This window comes from Mobula hypostoma, chromosome 9 (genome assembly GCF_963921235.1).
Source record: "Mobula hypostoma chromosome 9, sMobHyp1.1, whole genome shotgun sequence".
Lineage (NCBI taxonomy): Eukaryota > Metazoa > Chordata > Chondrichthyes > Myliobatiformes > Myliobatidae > Mobula > Mobula hypostoma.
Genome location: NC_086105.1, coordinates 139,596,696 through 139,624,008, shown reverse-complemented (window position 1 = coordinate 139,624,008; position 27,313 = coordinate 139,596,696). Strand labels below are relative to the sequence as shown.

The following is a 27,313-nucleotide window of genomic DNA, read 5'->3' as shown; positions in this document are numbered from 1 at the left end:
CAATCACAGGACCACTTACAATAACCAATCAACCTACTAACTGGTATTGTGGACTGGTCGAGGAAACCGGATCACCCGGAGGAAACCCGCGCAGTCCATGGGGGAGAATGTACAAATTCCTTATGCATGACACCAGAATTAAACTCTGAACTCTGGAATGCCCAAGCTGTAATAGCTGTGGAAACTACTACACTGCCATGCCGTCTGCTCTGACATCCCCTCCTACAGCCGGTCATAAGCCCCGCGCGAAACGTTGTGGGCTCCCTTTCCTCTCAAGAAAGTTATTCCTTAAATGGAAGCAGTTGAGGTTGTTGTTGCATGTCATAAAACAATAAGAGAGTTTAAAAAAAAGATGATGCCAGTCTACCTGATAATGACAACAATTCCATCGAAGATGTTGTATGGGTTCTTGATGTAACCGAAAAGACCAAAGGCAAGAAGCTTAAGGACCATCTCCATTGCAAACATGCTGGTGAAGACTATATTACTGATCTCCAAGGCATTGGTCAATTCTTCAGGCTGTGAGAAAAGTTGAAATACTTCAATAAACATTTGATAAAATGATTCTACTGATTTGTTACAATAATGAATTATTATTGCCCAAATGATGCAGTGCTACAATCTAGCTATTGCTGATCTCATCTAGTGTTGTGGGTGTTAGATAAAAATCATAGAGGAACCACTGTGTGATTTATGGTATTATAATGAGGTTTCCCAACCTTTTTTATGCCATAGACCCCTACCGTTAACCCCAGGTTGGAAGGCCCTGTATTAAAACCTCCCTTTGAATCGCTCTGGATTCAGTGCTTTCTGGATGATGTACTCCCTTTTAAATCAACTTGCAAAGTTTATAATTTGCACTTATCGATTCAGTGACAAATGATTTCCCTCCACAACAGAGACGTTAACACATGCAGGAAACAGTAGAGGGAAGTGGTTCAACACTCAGGTGAATAGCAACAGACAATGCTCAATATAACATTATGATCACCAAGTTCAAGTGCGTGGCCGAATGGGAAAATGGCATTTGACTTCAGAGTTTGAAGTGAGGTCATCAGAGGATTGCAGATTTGAGTCCTTGTCAACAGTACTGAATATTGAAAGGCCCAGATAAAGTGGACGTGGAGAGGGTGTTTTTGATAGCAGGAGAGGTTAGGACCAGCGGGCACAGCATCAGGATACGAGGATGTACCTGTACAACAGGGAAAAAGAGACACTTCTACAGCCAGAGGACAGTGAATCCGTGGAATTCATTGCCACAGACTTGGCTGTGGAGGCCAAGTCACCGGGTACATCTAAAACGGAGTTTTATAGTAAGGGTGCCAAGGGTTACGGGGAGAAGGTAGAATATACTACCCTGAAATTCATTTCCTTGCAGGCAATCACAGCAGAACAAAGAAATACAACAGAATCATTGAAAAACTACACACAAGGACGAAAGAACAACCAATGTGCAAGGGAAGGCAAACTATGCAAATACGTTTTGTTGAGAAATCTGTTGCTTTGTGTCAGCAGTGGAGTACAATAATACATTTACTATAAATTACCATAAGAAATATATATATATATATATAAATGAGAAAAAGATGAATTAGGATCAGAATTAGGCAACAGTACATTGCAACACGTAATAATTGAGGAAAAAACTGTGAATTACATGAAGTACATATATATATATATACATAAAATAGTTAAGTAGGTAGAGCAAAATTAGAAATAGAAAGTAGTGAGGTAGTGTTCATGGGTTCAAACTGTTCTCAAATCATTGAGTGTGTGCCTTCAGGCTTCTGTACCTCCTTCCTGATGAGAACAAGGTGTGAGCTGAGCGATGGGGGCCCTTAATGATGGACGCCACCGTTTTGAAGCATCGCTTCTTGAAGATGTCCTGGATACTATGGAGGCTATTGCATGATGGAGTTGACTAATTTGATAACTCTCTGGATATTACAGAAGCTAGTGATATAGAAGCAAAAGTACCACTTAAACACAATGGCATATGTAGACGTCTTTATGGTTATGCAATCTCATGATTTTGCTCTGGAGAAACCAGTCACACAGAACTATATCTTGCACATTAGATATAATCTGTCAGGTAATAAGTGGATCCTTTCCAATAAAGTGGATGTTAGCTCTGGAAACATTCATTTAGAGTTGCCCGGTATATGCCACATTAACTGCTGGATGGGGATGATGTCACTTACTACACAGCGATACTCCAGAGGGTTTACAAATGTCATGTGGTGCGGAAGTTAAAAGTGAGCCTCCAGGTACTTGTTAGTCACAACCTATAATTTTGTGTCCTAAAAATGGAACATTTGCTTTGGCAATTAGTCACTCAAAATGATAAACAATGACTGTTAATGCAATGTTCAGTCAAAGGAGAGCTTGCAGTGAAATGTCAAAGAAACAGTCTTTGTAGATTGAGGAACATTAATAGTGCAGTGTCTGCAGGATATAAATACTGCGCTCTTGTTTGAAAGCAGTGGCACAGCGGGCAGGATTGCTGCCTCGGGGCTCTGGGGATGAGGGTTCGATCCCTGCCTCTTCTGCTCCTGTGTATGTGTGTGTGGAGATCTCCCCGTGTCCTCTCTGGGTTTGCCCCTGGGCACTGTGCTTCCCCAACCCTCTCCCCGTACCCCAACAGACATGCAGGTCCTGAATAAGAATAAGAATCAGAAGGGCGACACGGTAGCGTAGTGGTTAGCACAACGCTCCACAGTACCAGCGAGAGGAGTTCAACTCCAACCGCTGTCTGCAAGGAGTTTGTACATTCTCCCCAGGACAGCGGGAGTCTCTTCCAGGTGTTCCAGTTTCCTCCCACAGTCCCAAGACGTACTGGTTGGCAGGTTAATCAATCATTGTAAGTTGTCCTGTGGTTAGGCTAGGGTTAAATTGGGGGCCGTTGGGTGGTGTGGCTCGAAGGGCTGGAAGGACCTGTTCTGCACTACATCTCAATAAATAAATAAAAGAAATAAAATAGTTCTATTATCTCCGACATGTGTTGTGAAATTTGAGAGGTATCAAGGTTCATGCACCAGGTGTGGGTCAATGGAACTAGACAGAATAACAGTTTGCAATGGACTAGATGGGCCAAAGGGCCTGTTTCTGTACTGTAGTGCTCTATGAGTTTACTAAATGGAACATCCCAATTCTGGGCCACATTGACATCCATAAAAGAATCTTTTCACAGGTTTATTTATGAATTCTGAGGGAGGATTTTCTACTTCTCATTGCTTTTACCATCAACACACCTAATGTTAGTGGTTATTATTAATTAAACTTCCAGCTAATTGCTCACATGGAAATAATGAACAAAATACAAGGCATTTGTTAAATAAGCCATCGATTATTGATTAACTATCTATACACGCTTTGGTCAGCCAGTTGTGTAGTGGCATCGGCACTGGACTTCAAGGCGACTGGTCGCAGGTTCGAACCCGGCTGTCTCCTTGCAGGCTTTCCATCTGCACTGGGTTGAGCATTGAGCTAGTAACTCCACCTCGTAAAAACAGACAAAAAGTGCTAAAAGAAGGGCAAAGTTACTGCCCGATGCGCCACAAGGCGTGGAAAGGAACACCAACAGTAAACAAAATCTATACACTAAGTGGCCACTTTATTAGGTACACCTGCATACATTTTCATAATGCAGATATCTGATCAGCCAATCATGTGCCAGCAACTCAATGCATAAATGCATGGAGGCACTGTCAAGAGGTTCAGTTGTTGTTCAGACCAACATCAGAATGGAGAAAGAAATGTGCCATAAGTGACTGACTGTGGAATGATTTTAGCGCCAGGTGGGGTGGTTTGTGTATCTCAGAAATTGTTGATTTCTTGGGATTTTCATGCACAGCAGTCTCCAGAGTTTATAGAGAATAGTGCAAAAAACAAAGAAAAAAAAATCTAGTGAGCAGCAGTTCTGTGGTGAAAATGCCTCGTTTAATGAGAGAGGTCAGAGGAGAAAGGCCAGACTGGTTCAAGCTGACAGGAAGGCAACAGTAACTCAATTAACCACACATTACAACAGTGGTGTGCAGAAGAGCATCGATGAATGGACAGAACATCACATCTTGAAGCGGATGGGCTACTGCAGCAAAAGACCACAAACATACCACAGATAAAGAGCCTCCTTTATTAGCTGCCTCCAGAGTGCATTTGGCATTAAACTCGACTTGACTTGAAAGCACTTTTACCAGCAGTTCAAGGAAACAGGCCACCATCAACTTAATAGGGGTAATTAAGGACATTTTTTAATATTTCCGCTGGGAAAATTAAATTCCAGGACAGAGATGCAAAACATTCTGTTGCTTGGTATTATCTTGTATTATCTATCTCGTCACCTCAGAAAAGCAGCCAGTATAATCAAAGGCCCCATCCACTCAGACATTCTCTCTCCTCCCCTCTCCCATCAGGCAGACAAGTGCAAAAACCTGAAAGCACGTACAATTAGCGTGTATCCCGCTGTTATCAGACTCCCGAACGGAGCCCTTGTATGGTAACCCTTGACCTCACAATCCACCTCGTTATGGCCTTGAACATTGTTGCTTGCCGGCACTGCACTTTCTCTGTAGCTTTTACACTTCAGTCTGCATTGTTACGGTTTTGTCTTGTTCTGCCTTAATGCGCTGTGTAATGATTTGATCTGCGTGGACAGTGTGCAAGACAAGCTTTTTCATTGTATTGCGGTACAGCGGCAACAACAGATCAATGTAATATCCCCATCAGTGGATTCTAATTCATTACCTACCTTAAACTGTAACATCCAAGGTATTGAACAAATTCTGAAATACTCATACTTACATCACATTCCCTTCACTATACTTCTAAATGGGGTTATTTCATTTTCTGTAGTGATAGGCCCTTCCAGCACTTCAAACCATGCGACCACTGCAACCACCCAGACCCCCAGGGGGACGTCGACTCAGACCATGAGAGGCCAGCGTCAGGCATTTTCATGCCTTACAGGGCGCAGATTGGAAGTCTGTGTGGGGCGCCACTCCTCACACAGACACTAGAGCAATGTGTGGTTAAGTGCCTTGCTCAAGGACACAAAGATGCTGCCACAGCTGAGGCTCCAACTAGCGACCTTGAGATAACTAGACGAACGCCTTAACCACTTGGTCACATGCCTAACACAGACCCCCTAATTTAACCCGAACCTAATCACGGGACAATTTCCAATCACCAGTTAACCTATCCAGTATGTCTCTGGACTGTAGCAGGAAACTGGAGTGCGCGGGGAAAACTCACACATCCCATGGGGAGGACATACAGCCTTGCAGTTGATGCCGGAATTGAAGTTTGAACTCCGAGGCCCCGAGCTGTAATAGCGTCACACTTAACTGCTATGCTGCCAGGGTGCATAACCTTTCTCAGTCAGGCACAACATAATAGACTGGGGAGCCAAAAACTGGTAAATGTGATTAGTGCTTAGAATCAGGTTTAATATCATTGGCATATGTCGTGAAATTTGTTGTTATGTGGCAGCAGTACAGTGCAATACATAATAATAAAAACTGTAACTTATAATAAGTACCCTAAAACCCTCACTAATTTTTATAGATGCACCAGAGAAAGCATTCTTCTGGGGTGCGTCACAACCTGGTATGGAAGTTGTCCTGTCCAAGACCGGAAGAAGCTGCAGAAGATCGTGAACACGGCGCAGCACATCACACAAACCAATCTTCCGTCCTTGGACTCACTTTACACCGCACGCTGTCGGAGCAGTGCTGCCAGGATAATCAAGGACATGACCCACCCAGCCAACACACTTTTCGTCCCTCTTCCCTCCAGGAGAAGGCTCAGGAGCTTGAAGACACGTACGGCCAGATTTGGGAACAGCTTCTTTCCAACTGTGATAAGATTGCTGAATGGATCCTGACCCAGATCTGGGCTGTACCCTCCAAATATCCGGACCTGCCTCTCGGTTTTTTTGCACTACCTTACTTTCCCTTTTCTATTTTCTGTTTATGATTTATAATTTAAATTTTTAATATTTACTATCCATCTGTACTCCAGGGAGCGCAAAGCGCAGAATCAAATATCGCTGTGATGATTGTATGCTCTAGTATCAATTGTTTGGCGACAATAAAGTAAAGTATATACATATATACACACACACACACACACATATATATAGTTAAATTAAATAAGTAATGCAAAAAGAGAAAAAAAAAGTAGGGATGTAATATTCATGAGTTCAATGTCCATTCAGAAATCCGATCAGATAGCAGAGGGAAGAAGCTGTTCCTGAATCATTGACTGTGTACTTTTGGGCTCCTGTACCTCCCTCCTGATAGTGGAAGTGAGAAGAGGGCTTATCCTGTGTGGCAGCTGTCGTTAATGATGGATGTCACTTTTCTGAGGCATCGCTCCTTGAAAGTGTCCTGGATGCTGGGGATGCTGGGGCCCTCGATGGAGCAGAGTGCACTTACAACTCGGTGTGGAGAGCTACTTGAGGGTCAGCTGAGACACGATGAACCGACGGACCTCTGCGCTGAATACGACTATGGATTTACTGCAAATGAACATCATAAACTGATAAATGTTATTGTTGCAACATAAGTTTAGGCTATCAAATTAAGAATGTTTCTTCTAACAAGTCCATCATGGTAAGAAGTGCTAAAAAGAGGCTACAGATGCTGGAGTCTGGAGTAACACACAAAACACTAGAGGAACCCATTGGGTCAGGTAGCACTTCAGACACTGATAGGTTCTTGATTAGTAAGGATGACAAGAATAATGGGGAGAAGCAGGAGAATGAGGTTGAGAGAAATAATAAATCAGTCATGATTAAATGGCAGAACAGACTTGATGGGCAAATGACTCAAAGTACAGTTATTATCAAAGTACATACAACCCTGAGATTCATCTTCCTGCAGGCAGCCACAACACAAGGAAACACCATGGAACCTGTTCAAAGAAAACATCAAACACCCAACGTGCAAAAAAAGATCAAAGCACACAAACGGCAAAAACAATGAGTGGATGACACATAGAATGTTAAACGTCAAATCTTGAAACAGTCCAGGAATGTTGAGTTGAGTTCAGTTCAGTTCAATTTAGCGCTCTGTCGTTCATTGACTGCAGGCCGTAGAGCCAGTTCGCACAGCAGTGCCCCGAGCAAAATTGCGCAAAACAGCAATAAAAAAAAAGATACTGTGGCAACCCATTTTCCAGCGCACTTGAACCAGCTCACAAAACAGCGTGTGCCGGCAGAGAGGCCGGCCCCAAAAAAGGGCGCCAGGCCATCTTCACCAGGAGAGGGAAAAACCCGCGCACGGGAAGGGTCTGCGAATGTGCATTCCCCACAGCAGTCCCGCTCGGGGAGGGCGGGAACGGGAAGGCTTTAAAGGAGGCCGCAAAGTTTGAAAACTCTCTTTTTTCGCAACTACAACTCACCGACTACGTGTTGTTTTTCTAGCGCTGTGTGTAGCACACTGCTGCATTTGGTGACCCCAACGGCCCAAACGATATTTGGACCAGAGATGACTGACGCTGCATCTGTTCACGCAGTTTCGTTAAAAATGCCAAGCTTCTGGATGCTGCGACCCCGCCTATGGTTCGAACAAGCAGAAGCCCAATTCCACATTCGGCAGATAACCTCGGATTCCACTCGTTACTACTACATGGTGAGCTCCCTCGACCAGGAGACAGCTGCACAAGTTGAGGAGTTTATACAGTTGCCTCCAGAGGACGGCAACAAAGCCCTGCTCAGTGAGCGAGCTGCCTGCTTACTGCACCTGGATGGTTTGGGAGACAGGCCGCCATCGGCATTAATGAACGAGATGCTGGCCCTGGCTGAAGGACACAAACCCTGCCTCATGTTTGAGCAGGCGTTCCTAGAGCAACTGCCCGAGGACATATGCCTGCTGCTGTCCGACGCAGATTTCAGCAGCCCCCGGGAGGTGGTGGCCCGGGCAGATGTGCTGTGGAATGCCAAGAAGGAGAGAGGGGCATCCGTCGCACAGATCACCAAGCCACATGCCCAACGGCAGACCAGACCAGGCCCCGCGGCAGAGCCTACAAAACCCGGCGACGGGAGTGAGGAGCCCAACAAACAATAGTGTTTCTACCACCAGCAGTGGGGCACAAAGGCCCGCCGCTGTAGACCGCCCTGCAAATTTCCCGGGAAACGCCAGGGCCAGCCGCCGCTAATGGCTACGGCGGCTGGCCATCAGGACAGCCTCCTGTACGTCTGGAACAAGCAGTCGGGACGCCGCTTTTTGGTCGACACCGGAGTGAAGATCAGTGTTTTATCTCCAACGAGTTATGACACCCGCAACAGAGAACCGGGACCCACCCTGAGGGCCGCAAATGGCAGCACAATACAAACCTACGGCACCCGCACGGTGCGGCTACAGTTCAGCTCCAGCCGGTTCACATGGGACTTCACACTGGCCGCCGTGGCCCAACCACTGCTGGGGGCAGATTTTCTACGAGCCCACAGCCTGCTGGTCGACCTGCAAGGAAAGCGATTAGTCCACGCCAAGACTTTTCAGACGTTCTCCCTGGGTGAAGCACAGTTGCCAGCCCCACACCTGGACTCCATCACGCTGTCCGACGACGAATTCACCAGGGTCCTGGCGGATTTCCCATCAGTTCTGACACCACAGTTCATGGCAGCCATGCCCAGACACGGAGTACAGCACCACATCCTGACCCAGGGACCACCCCTCCACGCCCGTGCTCGAAGGCTTCCCCCGGACAAGCTCCGACTGGTGAAGGAAGAGTTCAAGAAGATGGAGGAATTGGGGATCATACGACGGGCCGACAGCCCATGGGCCTCCCCCCTGCACATTGTGCCCAAGGCAACGGGGGGCTGGAGACCATGCGGTGACTACCGCAGACTGAACGAGGCTACAACGCCAGACCGCTACCCTGTGCCACACATTCAAGACTTCGCAGCAAACCGACACGGCGCAAGGATCTTTTCCAAGGTAGACCTCGTCCGGGGATACTATCAAATCCCGGTACATCCGGACGACATCCCAAAACAGTCCTCATCACCTCATTCGAACCTTTCGAATTCCTCCGAATGCCGTTCAGCCTAAAGAATGCCGCACAGACGTTCCAGCGGCTAATGGACGTGGTGGGACGCGACCTGGACTTTGCATTCATCTATTTGGACGACATCCTCAAAGCCAGCAGTAGTCGGCAGGAGCATCTGTCCCACCTCCGTCAGCTCTACTCCCGCCTGAGCGAATTCGGCCTTACAATTGACCCGGCCAAATGCCAGTTCGGACTCGACACCATCGACTTCCTGGGCCACAGGATTACTAAAGACGGGGCAACCCCTCTGCCCGCCAAGGTAGACGTGGTCTGCCACTTCCCCCAACCCAACACAATCAAAGGCCTGCAGGAATTCGTGGGTATGGTGAATTTCTACCACTGTTTCCTCCCCTCAGCAGCCCGAATCATACGCCCCTTGTTCACCCTGATGTCGGGTAAGGGCAAGAACATTACCTGGGACGAAGAGGCCTCAGCCACTTTCGTTAAAACCAAAGAAGCCTTGGCAAACGCTGCGATGCTAGTGCACCCCAGAACGGACGTCCCTACTGCCCTCACGGTGGACGCATCCAACAAAGCAGTTGGTGGAGTGCTGGAACAACTCATCGAGGGTCGCTGGTAACCCCTGGCGTTCTTCAGCAAACACCTACAACCACCCAAACTCAAATACAGTGCTTTCGACCGGGAGCTATTGGCACTATACCTGGCAATCCGGCATTTCAGGTACTTCTTAGAAGGTGGGCCCTTCACCGCGTTCACAGACCACAAACCGCTTACCTTTGAGTTCATGAAGGTGTCCGACCCCTGGTTGTCCCGCCAGCAGCGACATCTGTCCTACATCTCCGAATACACACACGGACATCCGGCATGTCTCGGGAAAGGACAACGTCGTGGCGGACACACTTTCCAGACCGACCATACAGGCCCTGTCCCAGGGGATGGACTATGCAGCGCTGGCAGAGGCACAGCAGGCAGACGCTGAGATCCCCAGTTACAGGACTGCAGTCTCCGGTTTGCAGCTCCAAGACCTCCCCGTAGGCCCAGGTGAGAGGACCCAACTGTGTGACATAGCTACCGGCCAACCCTGCCCTGTCGTCCCAGCAGCCTGGCGCCGGCGGGTGTTCGAATCCATTCACAACTTAGCGCACCCCTCCATCAGGACAACCGTCCGGCTGGTCTCCAACGGGTTCGTGTGGCATGGCTTCGTAAGCAGGTCAGTGAATGGGACAAAACGTGCATGCAGTGCCAAACGGCCAAGGTGCAGCGGCACACCAAGGCTCCGCCGCAGCGGTTCGAACCCACCCGCCGGAGGTTCGACCACATCCATGTGGATATCGTGGGGCCCCTTCCAGTGTCGCGAGGAGTGCCGTACCTCCTAACTATCGTAGATCAGTTCACCAGATGGCCAGAGGCAGCCCTGCTCACCGACACCACCTCCGAATCCTGCGCCCGAGCACTGATCGCAACCTGGGCAGCACGCTTCGGGGTACCGGCCCACATTACCTCCGACAGGGGCGCCCAGTTCACCTCCAACCTGTGGTCGGCTATGGCCAGCCTTTTAGGATCGCAGCTACACCACACAACTGCCCACCACCCACAGTCGAATGGACTAGTGGAGCGTTTCCACCGTCACCTGAAGTCGGCTCTCATGGCCCGCCTGGAGGGGCCTAACTGGGTGGACAAACTTCCCTGGGTCCTGCTCGGAATCCACACGGCACCCAAGGAGGATCTGCACACGTCATCGGCCGAGTTGGTGTACGGCGCATCCCTGGTCGTCCCAGGAGAGTTCATACCAGCCCCAAGGGGGCAAGAGGAAGAACCCGCAACAGTCCTGGACAGACTACGTGAGAGGCTCAGTAACCTGGCCCCCATACCCACTTCACAGCGCGGACAGAGCCCGACCTGCATACCCAAAGACTTGCAGAACTGTAAGTTTCTTTTTGTACGACGGGGTGGACACCGGGCACCGCTACAGCGGCCCTACGAGGGGCCGTTTAAGGTGATCAGGAACAATGGGTCCACGTTCGTGCTGGACAATGGGAGGGAGAGAGGAGGTGTTCATGGTGGACCGACTCAAACCGGCCCATGTGGACTTGGCGCCGCCGGTCCGGGCTCAGGGACCGCGGCGCAGAGGCAGACCTCCCAACCAGAGGCCGATCCAGACTGTGGACATTGGGGGATGTATCGCCGGTTCTGGGGGGGGGGACGCGGTTATGTGGCGACCCACTTTCCAGCACACCCGAACCGGCCCACAAAACGGCGTGTGCCGGCAGAGAGGCCAGCCACAAAAAAGGGCGCCAGGCCATCTTCACCAGCAGGGGGAATATCCCGCACATGGGAAGGGTCTGCGAATATGCATTCCCCACAGCAGTCCCGCCCGGGGCGGGGAGGGGCGCAGGGGGAGGGAACAGGAAGGCTTTAAAGGAGGCTGCGAAGTTTGAATAAATCTCTTTTTTCGCAACTACAACTCACCAACTACGTGTTGTTATTCTAGCGTTGTGTGTAGCACACCGTTACAATATCAAGATAAAGATAAAAATATCAAGATAAAGATGCCAGGATAATCAAGGACACAACCCACCCAGCCAACACACTTTTCGTCCCTCTTCCCTCCGGGAGAAGGCTCAGGAGCTTGAAGACTTGTACGGCCAGATTTGGGAACAGCTTCTTTCCAACTGTGATAAGACTGCTGAACGGATCCTGACCCGGATCTGGGCTGTACCCTCCAAATATCCGGACCTGCCTCTCGGTTTTTTTGCACTACCTTACTTTCCCTTTTTCTATTTTCTATTTATGATTTGTAATTTAAATTTTTAATATTTACTATCAATTTGTACTCTGGGAGCGGGAAGCACAGAATCAAATATCGCTGTGATGATTGTACGTTCTAGTATCAATTATTTGGCAACAATAAAGTAGAAAGTATATTACCGGAAACCAGAAGCACATGTAACTTAAACAGCAAAGATCTTATGGAAGGAAATTGACAATCTACACTTTGGTTGTAGAATCTTCATCTGGATTAAAATATTAGAGAATCTCATCCAAAGGATGCTTTGAGACAGGACGAGGGGAAATGTCCTCTCCAACTCCACAGAGTGACCTCACACTTCCTCTTTCTCTTAGCAACAGCTTGGCACTGTGCACACATTGTCACCAGTGCAGCAATAAAAGATGTTTGCTTTTAAAACAATTTCAAAATACAATTAAAATTCATGCCGTACAGAGAATTGTGTTCACAGGCAATTGCTCATTGCAAGTGAGAAATTAGTTTATCTGCAACATGGTTGTAGTTTTCAACTAATTAAAAAATTATTCTATGAGTCATGTAATAATGTATTCCCCCTTAGACAACACAGAAATAATGAATCTTATCAGTGCTGACTGTCAATGTACTAATTTCAATTAATTTATATACTTCTACATAGAATCTATTTTAACAATGCCTGATAGCTTTTCCCATTCGGGAGTGGTGTGGGAGCTCCTGCAACGTGATTTGCAAATTGGCCAATGAACATCCACCTCTGTGGACGTTGTAAAGGTTTCATGAAATTAGTTTTATGATGAATTCGATCACTAACAGGACTTTGCCAAATTACTTAGAGCATTTCATCTCAAGACTGCCTGAATGAATATTGGGTAATAATTAAAATAAGATCAAGATTCAATAATTACCATAATTGTCTCGTTAGTGAAAAATATAAAGACTGTGGGGTATTTGAAGCCTTAAACTGTTGGAATGGTTTTGGTTAATGTTCATTATCAGGTGCAATAATGCATCAAGCCAAAACTTCATTCAATATTCTGAAGCCAATTGCTTGGGAGTGTTAAACAATTTTAATCAGGAGTCACAGGGGCGGCAGCCAGCAATAGAAAGAATTGGTCCTGAGATTGTTCAAATGTAAATTCAAGGTGTGAGACATCCTGAATGAGACATCATTCTGAACACTGAGGGAAACGATAGATACTTTTCCATGGTCAGTGAGCTGTCAGGACAGTAGAATAGGTCACTGACTGCAGTCTACCATCGCTGCATGACTTGAATGTGTCCAGGACAAAGAAGTGGGCAGGAAAAATCATTGCAAACACGGCTCTCCCTGTAGATTGCCTTTTCCTCAAACTCCCTTCTGGAAAATGCGATGGGGCTATTAAAACAAAAGGAACTTCCCACCATTTTATTTCCATTTTTTCACTATTTATTTAATTTAACTATTTACAGTAATATATCTGTACATTGTAACTCATGTTTTTTCTCTATTAATATGTATTGCATTGTACTGCTACTGCTAAGTCGACAAATTTTGATTCTGACCTTTTAAAAGCTTCTTCCCCTGTCAGTTATAGTCAACCATTCTAGTTAGCCCCATCCCACCCCACTCTGGGATCTGGTTCGTACCCTCCAAATATCCGGACCTGACTCTCGGTTTTTTTGTACTACCTTACTTTCCATTTTTTTATTTTCTATTTATGATTTATAATTTATATTTTTAATATTTACTATCGATTTGTAATCCATGGAACGGGAAGTGCAGAATCAAATACTTCTGTGATGGTTGTATGTTCTCGTATCAATTGTTTGGTGACAATAAAGTATAAAGTATAAATTATCTATTACCCCTGTCACTCCTCTGCAGTGTAAGCACTTTAAACCACTTTTTATAATGTTGTTTACATTGTAAATACATGCTGGTATTTATGTATATTTTAGACCATAAGATATAGGAGAGAACTAGGCCATTTGGCCCATCGAGTCTGTTCTACCATTTCATCTTGGACGATCCAATTTTTCTCTCAGCCCCAATCTCCTGCCTTCTCCCCGTATTCCTTCATGCACTGTATCAACCTCTGCCTTAAACATACACAAAGCTGCCTGTGGCAAAGAATTCCACATTTTCACTACTCTCTGGCTAAAGAAATTCCTCCTCATTTCCATTCTAAAAGGACACCCCTTTATTCTGAGGCTGTGTCCTCCGGTCTTAGATTCTCCCACCATAGGAAATATCCTCTCCACATACACTCTATCAAGGTCTTTCACCATTCGATAGTTTTCAATGAGATTATTCCTCATCTTCTGAATTCTAGTAAATACAGGCCCAGAGCCATCAAACACTCTTCACATAATAAGCCATTCAATCCTGGAATCATTTTTGTGAGCCTCCTTTCAGCCCTCTCCAGTTTCAGCACATCCATTCTAAGATAAGGGGCCCAAAATTGTTCACAATACTTCAATACTCACCAGTGTTTTATAAAATCTCAAAATTACATCGTTGTTTTTATATTCTGGTCCTGTTAAAATGAATGAAAAACATTGCATTTGCCTTCCTCAGCACGGATTCAACCTGCAAATTAACCTTTCGGGAATCCTGCACAAAGACTCCCAAGTCCCTTTGCACCTCAGTTTTTTTTATATCTTCTCTGCATTTTGAAAAGAGTCAACTCTTTCATTTCTTCTGCCAAAGTGCTTGACCATATACTTCCCAACATTTTATTTCATATTAGTCTTCAAACCTCTTTATAATTGTTGATTTTGTTTTGGTGCACGTCACATCCTGACCGACACACCACTGCAAATTCCTAACACGTAAATGTATATGGCAAATAGTCATAGTCATACCTTATTGATCCCGGGGGAAATTGGTTTTCGTTACAGTTGCACCATAAATAATTAAATAGTAATAAAACCATAAATAATTAAATAGTAATAAAACCATAAATAGTTAAATAGTAATATGTAAATTATGCCAGGAAATAAGTCCAGGACCAGCCTATTGGCTCAGGGTGTCTGACCCTCCAAGGGGGGAGTGGTAAAGTTTGATGGCCACAGGCAGGAATGACTTCCTCAGTGTTGCATCTCGGTGGAATGAGTCTCTGGCTGAATGTACTCCTGTGCCCACCCAGTACATTATGTAGTGGATGGGAGACATTGTCCAAGATGGCATGCAACTTGGAAAGGATCCTCTTTTCAGACACCACCGTCAGAGTGTCCAGTTCCATCCCCACAACATCACTGGCCTCACGAATGAGTTTGTTGATATTCGATCCTTGATTCTTATTCGGATCACATTGAAAACTCCATGATGAAATCTGGAAAGGTTCCAGACAGTCTAATTTACATCTTCTGTAAATCAATATTTCGAGGCATTTGTTTAACCAGAGAGAAAGCCCTCAATACATGGTAAACAAAGACTCTTTTGGATATCTGGATTACCAAAATGGTGCTTGAATATTCAGAGCTATACACACAAAATGCCTGAGGAACTCAGCAGATCAGGCAGCATGAGTTGATGTTCTGGACCGAGACCCTTCGTTGGGTCCTATACTTTATTCCATAGATGCTGCCTGACCTGCTGAGTTCCTCCAGCACTTTGTGTGTTCCAGATTTCTAGCACCTGCAGAACGTCTTGTGTTCTTGACTATTTACAGGTGACTTGTCATTTGAGATTTGTATCCAATGTAAGAGTGAAGTCTGGCCCTGGCAGATTGAGCAGAGGAGACCGATTAATGGTCCAACGGTCAAGAAGGCAGGCCCAGCATACGGTGTGGAGCGCTACGAGCACGATAAGACACTTAGACGTCCTGGTCATCCACTGCAGCAGCAGAGCTCTTCAGCCGTAACGGTTGTCCATGCCACTGGATCAAGGTCTCTTCTGCCGAGAGAGTGGGATTGCCCCTGCGCAACGGCTGTCCCACTTAAAACTCCATCACGCACAGGTTTCAGAGTGTCTCCTTCGAATCCGCAGGACTACCACCAATGTAAGTATGTAATTTGACAGGAAACCTGTCTGCTCTGCTGACTGTATTTTAACCTGAAACTGTAAGTAGTGTGTATAATACTGTTCCATAACTTTGTATGATATTGTATTGCTGTGATCACTGCTCCCTCTAAGCTGTGTTGGTACACAGACACATAATAACTGAAACGCTCTTGCCCATATACCCTATGCTGCTGCGTAGCTAGAAAAAGTTTACAAAATGTGCAAGATTTTCTTCGTTCTGTATTTCGTTATACCCTTCAATTAATAAATAAAATCTATGGTATGTGTATTTTTAGTTTTCATGTTAAATATCCACAGTCTTCTTCGGCTGTCCATCGATTTCGATGTTGACTGTATTTTACACGCCTTGCACAGTAATCAGACAGACGGTGTCGTGCCCACACCATACAGTGGTGGGCTTCCAAGTCTGATGCTAAGTGGTACACAGGAGTGTAACAGACTTAGCGGATAAGGAAGCTGCCCTGCAGTGACAACTAACTAGTCTAGTGATGCCATCCGTCGACCAGCACTCTGGTTCCTCCGCATGCCACCAAGGTGGCTGTACCACTGACCCTTTTGGATTCATCTGCCACAGACGCCATCAGACGCCCTGCTGCCGGCGTCCTCGTTGGGTGCAGCATAACCTACAAACTAGCAAAGGCATGCTTACCTCCTTGACATAGCTAGCCACGATCCTACTACTAGATCTAGTCTAGTAGTATACCAATATTCACAGAATGCATATTACAAAAGAAAGCATTTAAAGTGCTGCACGGTTTTCAGGCTGTGTAAAAATTCCCTGCTCAGAGCAATGGTTGCACAGTACAGGTGTAAAAAAAAATCAGAGGCTGTGATACTGTCATCATTTGAAAGAAACTTTTGTAGAGAAAGGACTTGTCTACAACCAAACTGTTGAATTAAATCCTGTATCTATGAGGATTAAAGCCACGTTTAATTACCTGCTTTTGTGCCTAAAATTCACAAAATCTCAATGCACTTTTGAGTTCAGAGAGATTCTCCCAGGGGATTCAGCCAAGAGAATTTCCCTCTGTGTCTGAACTTGCGTTGAAGAAAGTCCTTTGAATTCTACAGCTAGAGTCTCTGTGTGACTCATTCAAAGTCATAACTCCACAGATGTGATAGATTTTCTGAATAAGAAAGCGCCAAGAAGGGGCAGCGTGGTAACGTCCAATCACAAACGAGAAAATCTGCGGTTGTTGGAAATCCAAGCAACACAGACAAAATGCTGGAGGAACTCAGCAGGCCAGGCAGCATCTAGGAAAAGAGTACAGTCGATGTTTTGGCCTGAAATGTCGACTGTACTTTTTTCTATAGATGTTGCTTAGCCTGCATTTTGTGTGTGTTTCGTTTGGTAATGTAGTGGTTAGCCTCTTTAAGCCTCGTTTGCCTTCTTTAAGCTGGGAGTAGAAGATTTGTTTCGGCAGACGTTCGTCTTTCATCCGAACAACATGACTGCTCCATCTTAGTTGGTTCTTGATGATAAACAGGCGGACAACGGAAGAGATTCAAAGACGTCTTAAAAGCCAACATGAAGAAATGTAACATCGACATCAACAATTGGGAAACCAATGCCAAGGACAGGAAACGCTGGCAAGCCATCATCCGAGCAGGAACAGCAACTTTCGAAGCCAACAGATGTGCAGAATTAGAAGAAAAGAGAAGAAAATGGAAAGAGAGGCAGCAACAACCAAAGCCCGGTCTGCCATCTGGAACTACCTGTCCTGAATGCGGAAGAACTTTCAAAGCCAAGATTGGACTCATAAGCCACTTGAGAGCCCATAAGTAGATTAACAGAACGAAGACCATCATCCTCAACCTCGAGGGATAGCCACGACGACGACGAGTGGTTAGCATAATCGCTTTACAGTGACAGCAGTAACTGATCGGGGGTCAGTTCCCATTGCCTTCTGTAAGGAGTCTGAGTACTCTCCCCATCACTCTGTGGGTTTCCTCTGGGTACTCTGGTTTCCTCCCACATTCTAAAGATATACAGTTGAGCTTGGTAAGCTGGTGGCATGGTGGCACGTGTGTGCTACGACCAGGGCAATCCTCACTGATTTCATTCAATGCAAACGAAGCACTTCACTGTATGTTTCAGTGTACATTTGATGAATAACAGTAATCTTTAATCTTACCAATATTGTCACCAGCATTTCAAGTGTACTTATAATACAAAGCAGTTGATCAGATTATTTCTGCTGGGGTTTGTGGACAAGAAGTGGACTAATTTCTAATTGGTTAGAAATTAGGAAGAAATTCCAATTAATGACAGTTCTTAGTCACAGTAATATTGCTAACCATGATTAATCAACCAAGCTTGGAGCACACGCAGTTAGTGTGAGGCCTTCAGTTGCAACAGGCTTCCCCTCTCCTCACAGCTGATGATCCCAAAGGAATGGCAGAGTCCAATACAGTTTGGCACCAGTGTTGTTGCAGGAGTTGCCAGTTGGTGTTGAACTCAATGTAGGACTGCCTGAGGGACTCCAGCTCTGGATTTTTCCTTGGGGTTTACTCCCGAAGCCTTCTGCATGAGCGGGTATATAGATGCAAGGCAGTGGAGGTTTGTGATCAGTTTTCCTTCTCCTGGACGAGCTGCCAACCATGCCTGACGAACCTCATCTGCCTGAAGTAACTGGTTTTAAGATGCCAGTAACCCACCTTTGTCCTTCCCCTGTCCGTAGAAATGGTGCAGGGCTCAGTAGCTGAGCCACACATGAAGGCCAGGAGCTGGACTTGGTTGTCAGAGGCCATTCGAGGCGCACACCATTGGGAGCGTTTAATAGGTAGTGACAGCTTGTCCCCACTATCTCCCCCAAGTATGATATACCTCAGCAACTCTGTTAGTGTATGTGGTGGGTAACTCAAAGTTACAGGCCACGGAATTAATACATGAAAAATAGCAGCTTGGGATAAATCAAACATGGCAGTGTAATGGTTAGCACAACATTTTACGGTACCAGCGAACCGGGTTCAATTCCCACTACTGCCTGCAAGGAATTTGTATGTTCTCCCCGTGACTGTGTGGGTTTCCTCCAGGTGCTCTGGTTTCCTCCCACAGTCCAAAGACGTACCAGTTGGTAGGTTAATTGGTCATCGTAAATTGTCCCATGATTAAGCAAGGGTTAAATCGGGGGTTGCTGGGCAACGCGCTTGGAAGGGCCTATTCTGTGCTGTATCCAAATAAATAATTAAATAACCATTAAATCAGCTGATGAAAACCTAGGATTTTTGAAATGTTGTGGTTGCACTTTTGCCAATTACAGATAACACTGTATGGGATTTACTGTTTTTTTATGTAAATATAGGAGAATGCAGATTTATTTGCCATTATATCATAACTTCAATAAGCAGGAGAGGCTGTAACCAAAATTGGAAATGGGTAAATCGGGCCCATTACAACATTTAAAACAACACACATAAAAGTTGCTGGTGAATTCCAGCATCTGCAGATTTCCTCGTTTTTGCGTTTTTAAAAACAACATTTAAAAGGTCACTTTATTCCCCATAATTTAGAATGAGCAAAGATTAACAACAGATCCACAGGAAAGTTTTGAAAGTATCTCAACAATGTGTCACTACTCCAGTCTACGGATCTGAAAAATTCTTGCTGCACACTTGAGAAGTTTTGAAGTTCATGTATATGTCACCTCTTTGTATCCTCTGTATGAGACTGCCAACTTTGCATCTGTGAATATTAAACGCTTTCTGTTGTGGACCTGTTCCCGCTGGAAACAGACGATTTGGACATAGGCTCTAACAGCTGTCAGAGACAGAAGCTTTTCATCCCAGCATTCTGGAACTGCATTTGAACCCCAAGACAAGCAATCTAATTCATTCCATAATCCTGGTTGCTGTTATTGCATAACTCTGCAATTATTAAAAATCAGAAACAAAGCCATCTTCTTTCCAAATGTACAGCATGAAAGATGGCATTAAATAAAAAATTTATGCTATGTTATCATAAACACGAAAGATTCTGTAGGTGTAGGGAATATTTAGAAAAGCATGGAAATGCCGGCAGAGCTTAGGACACATCTACGGAGGGGAATAAACAGTCAATGCTTCGGGCTGAGACTTTTCATGGGGACCCAAAACTGATTACTCCCCCACACAGATGCTGCCTGACTTAGTGAGTTCTACCAGCATTTTTTTGTGTTATAAGACCATAAAACAAAGGGAAAGAATTAGGCCATTTAGCCCCTAACGTCTACTCTGCCATGCCATCATAACTTATTTAGTATCTCTCTCAACCCCATTCTCCCGCCTTCTTCCTATAACATTTTTGCCTACCATTGAGAACCCAATTGCCCACCATTGAGAACATCTACCATAAACGCTGCCTGGGCAGAGAGAAAAGCATTATCAGGGATGCATCTCACCCTATCCATGGACTTTTTACTCTCCTCCCATCCGGTAGGCACTACAGGAGCCTCTGCTCCCGCACCAGCAGGCACAGGAAGAGCTTCTTCCCTGAGGCTGTGACCCTGCTGAACCTCACGTCACAGCGCTAAGCAGTATTGCATCTGTATTGTGCTGTCTCAGTACTTTTATATTTGTGTGCTGTAGCACTTTTTTATTTGCAGTTATTTTGTAAATAACACTATTCATTGCATTTCTGGTCAGATGCTAACTGCATTTCGTTGGCTTTGCATCTGTACTCGGCACAATGATAATAAAGTTGAATCTAATCTAATCTTTAACACCCTTACTAATCAAGAAAATATCAACCTCCACTTTAAATACATTCAATGACCTGGTCTCCGCAGCTGTCTGTGGCAATGAATTTTTTGCAGATTCATCACCCTCTGACTATAGAAATTGCTCTTCAAGGGGATGTTGCTGTATTCTGAGGCTGTGCCCTCTGGTCCTAGACTCCCCCACTATAGGAAACATCCTCTCCATATCCACTCGCTCTAAGCAATTCAAAATTCGATAGGTTTCAATGAAATCCCTCGTCAATCTTCAAAATTCTAGTGAGTACATGCACAGAGCCATCAAATGCTCTTCGTATATTAACTCTTTCATTCCTGGGATAATTTAAAGTTGATGTTAATGTTATCATTTAAAATTAACCATCAAAGAAGTTTACTGAAACTAGCATACAATCATACAACATAAAGACACTTGGTTGGAGCATGTCAATGATAGCACTTCGAACGAGTTCCTAATTTAGTCTCAATCCTCTATTCTTCACCCATATGCTCTGTAAAATTTTCCCCTTCCTGCATAAAGAATTGAAGAAACGCAACTCTACCAGGGGAGTAATTTAGCCCACCAAATTTATGCAAAATCTGAGAAGAACGAATTTATGAGTCCAGTTCCTCTCCCTCTCTCCCCACAGTCTGCAAAATATTCTCTCTGATATGTCCATCCGATTCCCCTTTGAAGCCACTGACTGATTCTGTTCCATCATCCTACTACGCAGTGCTTGCAGTCTTTTCTTTCTTTCTCCTGGATTATTTTTCCTCGAATTATGATTTGGAAGTTGACTACTGAAGCAATTTCAACTACGTTTACATTTTGCTATATACTCAGCGTCCACTTTATTAGGTACACCAGTACAACTACTCGTTAGTACAAATTTCTAATCAGCCAATCATGTGGCAGCAACTCAATGCATGAAAGCACACATACGTGGTCAAGAGGTTCTGTTGTTGTTCAAGCCAAACATCAGAATTGAGAAGAAACGTGATCAAAGTGACTTTGACTGTGGCATGATTGTTGGTGCCAGATGGGGTGGTTTGAGTATCTCAGAAAATGCTGATCTCCTGGGATTTTCATGCACAACATTCGCGAGAGTTCACAGAGACTTGTGTGAGAATCCAAAAAAAAAAACGTCCAGTAAGTGGCAGCTCTGTGAGGAAATGCACCTTATAAATGAGAGAGATGAGATGTGAATGGGCCAGACTGGTGCATGTTGACAGGAAGGTGACCATAACTCAAATAATCACGCAGTATAACAGTGGTGCTTAGAAGAGAATCACATTGAGCATTGAAGTGGATGGGCTACTTCAGCAGAAGACCACGAACATACACCCATTGGCCACTTTATTAGGTAATGGAGGTACCTAATAAAGAGGTCACAGAGCGTATATTTATCTTAGTATAGTATTTGTTCTCCTGAAATGTCATTCCGGCCCTGTTCAGTCGAATTCCATTTCAGGTTCATTGAGTGCTGACAATGTGTTTGAAAACAACACCGCATAATGATAATGGCTTCACTAAGATATCAAAATATATTGAATCCAAATGGCTAAGTTAATTAAAAGCAAACAAAATTACCCCACTAATGCAACTGAGGAGTAATTATAAATATTAACTTTATTTAAAAATTTGCTTTATTTGTCACATGTTCAAAGCTCAAAGTTCAAAGTAAATTTATTATCAAAGTAGATATACGTCACTATATACAACCCCGTGATTCATTTTCTTGTGGGCATACTCTAACAGAATCAATGAAATACTGTCCAACTTTGGTGTTCCATCAGAGTGCAGAAGACAACAAACTGTGCAAATCCAAAAGTAAGGCATAACAACAGTAAACAAATAAGCTATAAACACCAAGAACATAAGAGTCCTCAAAAGTGAGTCCACTGGTTGTGGGATCATTCCATTGACAGGGCAAGTGGAGTTGAGTGCAGTTATCCCTTTTGGTTCTGGAGCCTGATGGTTGAGGGATAGTAACTGTTCCTGAACCTGGTGGCATGTACATCGAAACGTAATATGAAATGAGTCATTGACCAGTACAGTCTGAGGATTATGCTTGGGGCAGCCCACATGTGTCACCATGCTTTGGAGCGCCAACAACTTTCTAACCCTAACCCGTAAGTTTCTGGAATATGGGAGGAAACCAGAGAACCTGGAGGAAAGCCATGCGGTCACGGGGAGAAAGTACAAACTCCATACAGAGAGTGGCGGGATTGAGCACTGATTGTGATTGCTGGGGCGCTTATCACCACTCTACCACGTTGTCCAATCAGGTCAATGAGCACAAGTCAGTGTTGAGTCTCGGACGGATGTATCTCTGCTTCCCCCACACTCCCAGAAACCTTTCCCGTGCAATAAAAAGGCCCAACAACAATTCAGAATCAGGTTTAATATCACCCATATATGTCGCAAAATTTGTTAACTTTGCGGCAGCAGGACAATGCAATACATGATAAATAGAGAAAAAAACTGAATTAAAGTAAGCATATACTAGTATGACTAGATACTAGTGTTGGCGCGTGGCCAAGTGGTTAAGGCATTCATCTAGTGATTTGAAGGTCGCTAGTTCGAGCCTTGGCTGAGGCAGCATGTGTGTCCTTGAGCAAGGCACTTAACCACACATTGCTCTGCGACGACACCGGTGCCAAGCTGTATGGATCCTAATGCTCTTCCCTTGGACAACATTGGTGGTGTGGAGAGGGGAGACTTGCAGCATGGGCAACTGCCGGTCTTCCATACAACCTTGCCCAGGCCTGCGCCCTGGAAACCTTCCAAGGCGCAAATCCATGGTCTCATGTAACTAACGGATGCCTATTCTATACTATTCTGACTTTGATTGTTGAATGATTGTTTATGCCAGATGGGGTGGTTTAAGTATCTCAGAAACTGCTGATCTCCTGGGATTTTCACACACAACAATCTCTAGAGTTTACAGAAAATGGTGTAGAAAACAAAAAATAAAACAATGAGCTGCAGCTCCATGGGTGAAAACACCTTCTTAATGACAGAGATCAGAGGAGAATGGACAAACTGGTTCAAGCTGACAGAAAGGCATCAATAACTCAAATAACGATGCATTACAACAGTGGAGTGCTGAAGAGCATCTCTGAATGCACAGAACCTTGAACTGGTTGGGTTACAGCAACTGAACACCACACCAGGTTCCAAAGCTGTACCTAATAAAGTGGCCACTGAGTGTATGTGAAATATCACTAACTGCTAAGCTTGAATATGAATGAAAAATATTATTACAATGGAAGCTCACAGCCAAAGGGATATTATGGAAATAAGAACCGTTATTGCTTACATAAAATTAATATCTATGAGTTGCCAACCATGTTATTTGTTCTCATGTGGGTTCATTAAGGATGCGCAGTGTCTCTTTGTATTAGCTAAGTTGTTCGATTAATAGTATCACCCGACTGTTAGGGAAAAGTTTTCTTCTATTCTGCCAGAGGAGGTGCGAGAGAGATCAGAGGTGTGTGAGTGTCCTGTAATCCAGGCCGGCCCTTCCTATCAGTGTTGGCCTCTAGTGTTTGCTCCCTGGACGTTGAGCTGGACTGCCTGCACTGACTCAGTGCGAGATAGGCTGATTTATCTTCGTCTGCCAAACCAGAGTGGGATGAGGAACTGCTATGTACTTGTTCTTACTGGAAAATGGCTCCAGGACAGCACCCCATACACCAACAGTTTTTCAGCTATGCCATTTGGGATGTGCTAATATTTTTTTATGTCTGCATGTGCTTTCGTAGCTATGTGTGCTGTGTATGACTGTATGTATGTTTCCCTTTACCTTCTCCCACCTTTTAAATCTACTCGTCTTTTTTTCCCTAGTCCTGCAAAAGGGTCTCAGCCCGAAACGTGGACTGTACTTTTTTCCATAGATGCTGCCTGGCTTGGTGAGTTCCTCCAGCAAAGGGGAGGGTGTGTTGCTTGGATTTCCAGCATCCGCAGATTTTCTCTTGTTTATGACTGCATATCCATGTTTTGCACCTTGGCCCAAAGGAATACTCCTTCTTTTAGCTGTATACATATATATAGTTGAATGGCAACCACACTTGAACTCGAACTCGAATTTAAACAGAAGCTGTGAACTGAACTTGTGTGGAGATCTTCATGTTCATTTAGAACAGCATTAATCAGTCAGCAAAATTCAGGTGCACATATCTGTTGTGATTGGATTAGCTTCATTGTCATGCAGATTGAAACATAGAGTGAGATGCATCATTTGCATCAAGGACGTGCTGGGGGCAGCTCACAAGTGCCACCACGTTTTCAGTGCCAACATAGCATGCCCACAGCTTACTAACCCTAACCTGCTTGTCTTTGGACTGTGGAAGGAAATCGGAGCACCGAAAAGAGAGACCCACACAGTCATGCAGAAAACATGCAAACTCCATAGAGACAGTGGGGGGGGGGTGAGAGAACAGGGGGAAATTGAACCCTGGGGGGAGGGATCGGGGAAAACTGAAACCCAATCTTTCAGCTGGCACTGTAAAGTGTTACGCTAACCACTACACTACGGTGCCATCTGTCTTAAAAATCTTGCCGGTTGTGGCCAATATTGTGAGTTGTCGGGGGTGGGCAGTCAGTCTAAAAAATAAATCTGCATTCTGTGGAGTGTTGATTCACACAGCGGAAAGCGATTCAGCAGTCTTTTAGATAATGTATTCGATATGGTCAATATAATATGGCAATTGGAAGCAGGTTCAAGTCCATTGAAGAGAGGGGTTATTGCTTCCAAAGTTATTTTTCAGCATATTAAGTTTAAAGGTGGAATGCTAACCCCACCACCCTACTTGTGCCTGAAAAAAAACATTGTTCAACAAAGATTTTGCTTCCTGAATACATTTGGGAATATCTTATGGATTTTGGGGTGCTGATCATGAAAATCACCATGAAATTTCCCTCCAGTCCTACCAAAGGGTTTTTGGCCGGAAACGTCAAATATGCTTTTTTCCATAGATGCTGCCTGTCCCGCTGAGTTCTTCCAGCATTTTGTGTGTGTTGCTCAGATTTCCAGCATCTGCAAATTTACTCTTGTTTATGAAATTTTCCTAGCATGCAGCATTCTTTGAAATTGCCTATATTTGTTATGCCAATTCATAATTCAAGTGAGAATAACTGAAGCCAAGATTAAGGAAGGCATTTTTGTTGGCCCACACGCAGTGACAGGCAGTTCAAAGAACCTCAAGTGGGACTGGAGAAAATCACATGGAAGGCATTCAAGGATGTTGTTTAAAATTTCTTGGCAACTACAGAGCCCCAATCTATGTGCAGCTGGTTGACAACATGCTTCAAGCATACAAGACCATGAAGAGCAACATGTCACTAAAGATTCATTTTCTGCATTCCAACTTAGACTTCCTCCCTGCAAATCTTAGTGCTGTCAGTAATGAGTATGGTGAAAGGTTTCACCAGGACATTGTGGTCATGGAGAAACGAAATCAGGGTTACTGGAATCCATCAATGCTTGCTGATTATTGTTGGACACTTAAGCGAGAAGCCTCAGACATGGAGTACAAACAAAAACCATCAATAAAACATGCTTAGCTTTGTTGAACTTTTGCAAACTGTCAGCACTATTATGCATTATATTCAATAAAAATCACTTTCCTGTTTCTCGAAAGTCCTCTGTGATAAAAGTAGTCTGATATTACAGTTGTGTTCAGCTTCAAGCAATCTATCATAATCACAAGTAGTATCTGAGGAAGTAGTGTTAAGTAAATGGTGTCCAGCGTTATAATTCCCACAAATGGTTATTTAAAACTAAAGACCAAACTCCTTACAGCAGAGTGCTTTGACATTGCTTACCATTTTAAATTTAACTTACATCTCCCAGTGCCAGACCAGTCTATTTGATAGCCATAGTGGCAACTTTCCTCATTTACTCATTCCCTGGAGGCTGTCTACCAATTATATCTACTTGCACTATAAGGTGAGAGAGCCGGGTGGTGGAAAGTGGCATCAGCACTGAACTCCAAGGGCTCGAATCTGGCCAGCTCCTTGCACGCTTTCCATCTGTGCTGGGTTGAGCGTTGAGCTAGCAACTTGGGCTCATTAAAAAAAAAGACAAAATGCTGAAGAAACAGCAAAATTGCTGCCTAATGTGTGACAAGGTGCAGAGAGGAACAACAACAATAGGGTGAGTCACATCAGGAAAGGCAAACAATGAACATCTTGCGTTAGAATTGGAATCAGCTTTATTGTCACTGACATAAGCCATAGAATTTGTTGTTTTGAGGAAAGGCATAAAAATATTACAAGTTTCAATAAGAGTGAATAAATAGTGCAAAGTATGAGTAGCAGGGTAGTGTTTATTTGTTCATGGACCGTTGAGAAATCTGACAACAGAGGGTAAGATGCTGTTCCTGAATTATTGAATATGGGTCTTCAGGCTCCTGTACCTCCTCCCTATAAGTTAAAATAACAGATACATAGATAGAGTTCTTTGCAAAGTCTTAGGCACATATACATAGCTAGGGTGCATAAGATTTTTGAACAGTACTGCATTTCTCAACGTGGAGCAGAGAATGAGTTTGTAAATCTGGCGGGAGCAAAGGATGTTGGGAACGGCGAGGATGGAGTGCCGCAGGAGGGGTGTGGGATGGAAGACAGAGAATGACTGCCAGGGGTGGGGTTGGCACGGGTACAGACATGCCCAACCCAGAGACACCAGGCAATGTCATTTGATTCCAAACAATTGGTTTATTGATCAGTACAGAATGTCTGTGTGATGCTTCCCGCTCCCTCCCCTCTCCCTTCCCCTTTTCCCAACCATGATTCCCCTCTCCCTGACCCCTTCCCACTCTCAGTCCACA

At 44.6% G+C, this 27,313-nt stretch overlaps 1 protein-coding gene across 2 annotated transcripts in view; it reads right to left on the bottom strand.

Moving 5' to 3' along the window:
* The window catches only part of cacna1ha (calcium channel, voltage-dependent, T type, alpha 1H subunit a), a 647,795-nt gene that overhangs the window by 132,481 nt on the left and 488,001 nt on the right, over window positions 1-27,313 (bottom strand). For both annotated transcript variants that reach the window (XM_063059309.1, XM_063059307.1), the window contains one exon: window positions 368-519. In XM_063059309.1, coding sequence (XP_062915379.1) covers window positions 368-519 — 152 coding nt within the window. The remainder of the gene's footprint in view (window positions 1-367; window positions 520-27,313) is intronic.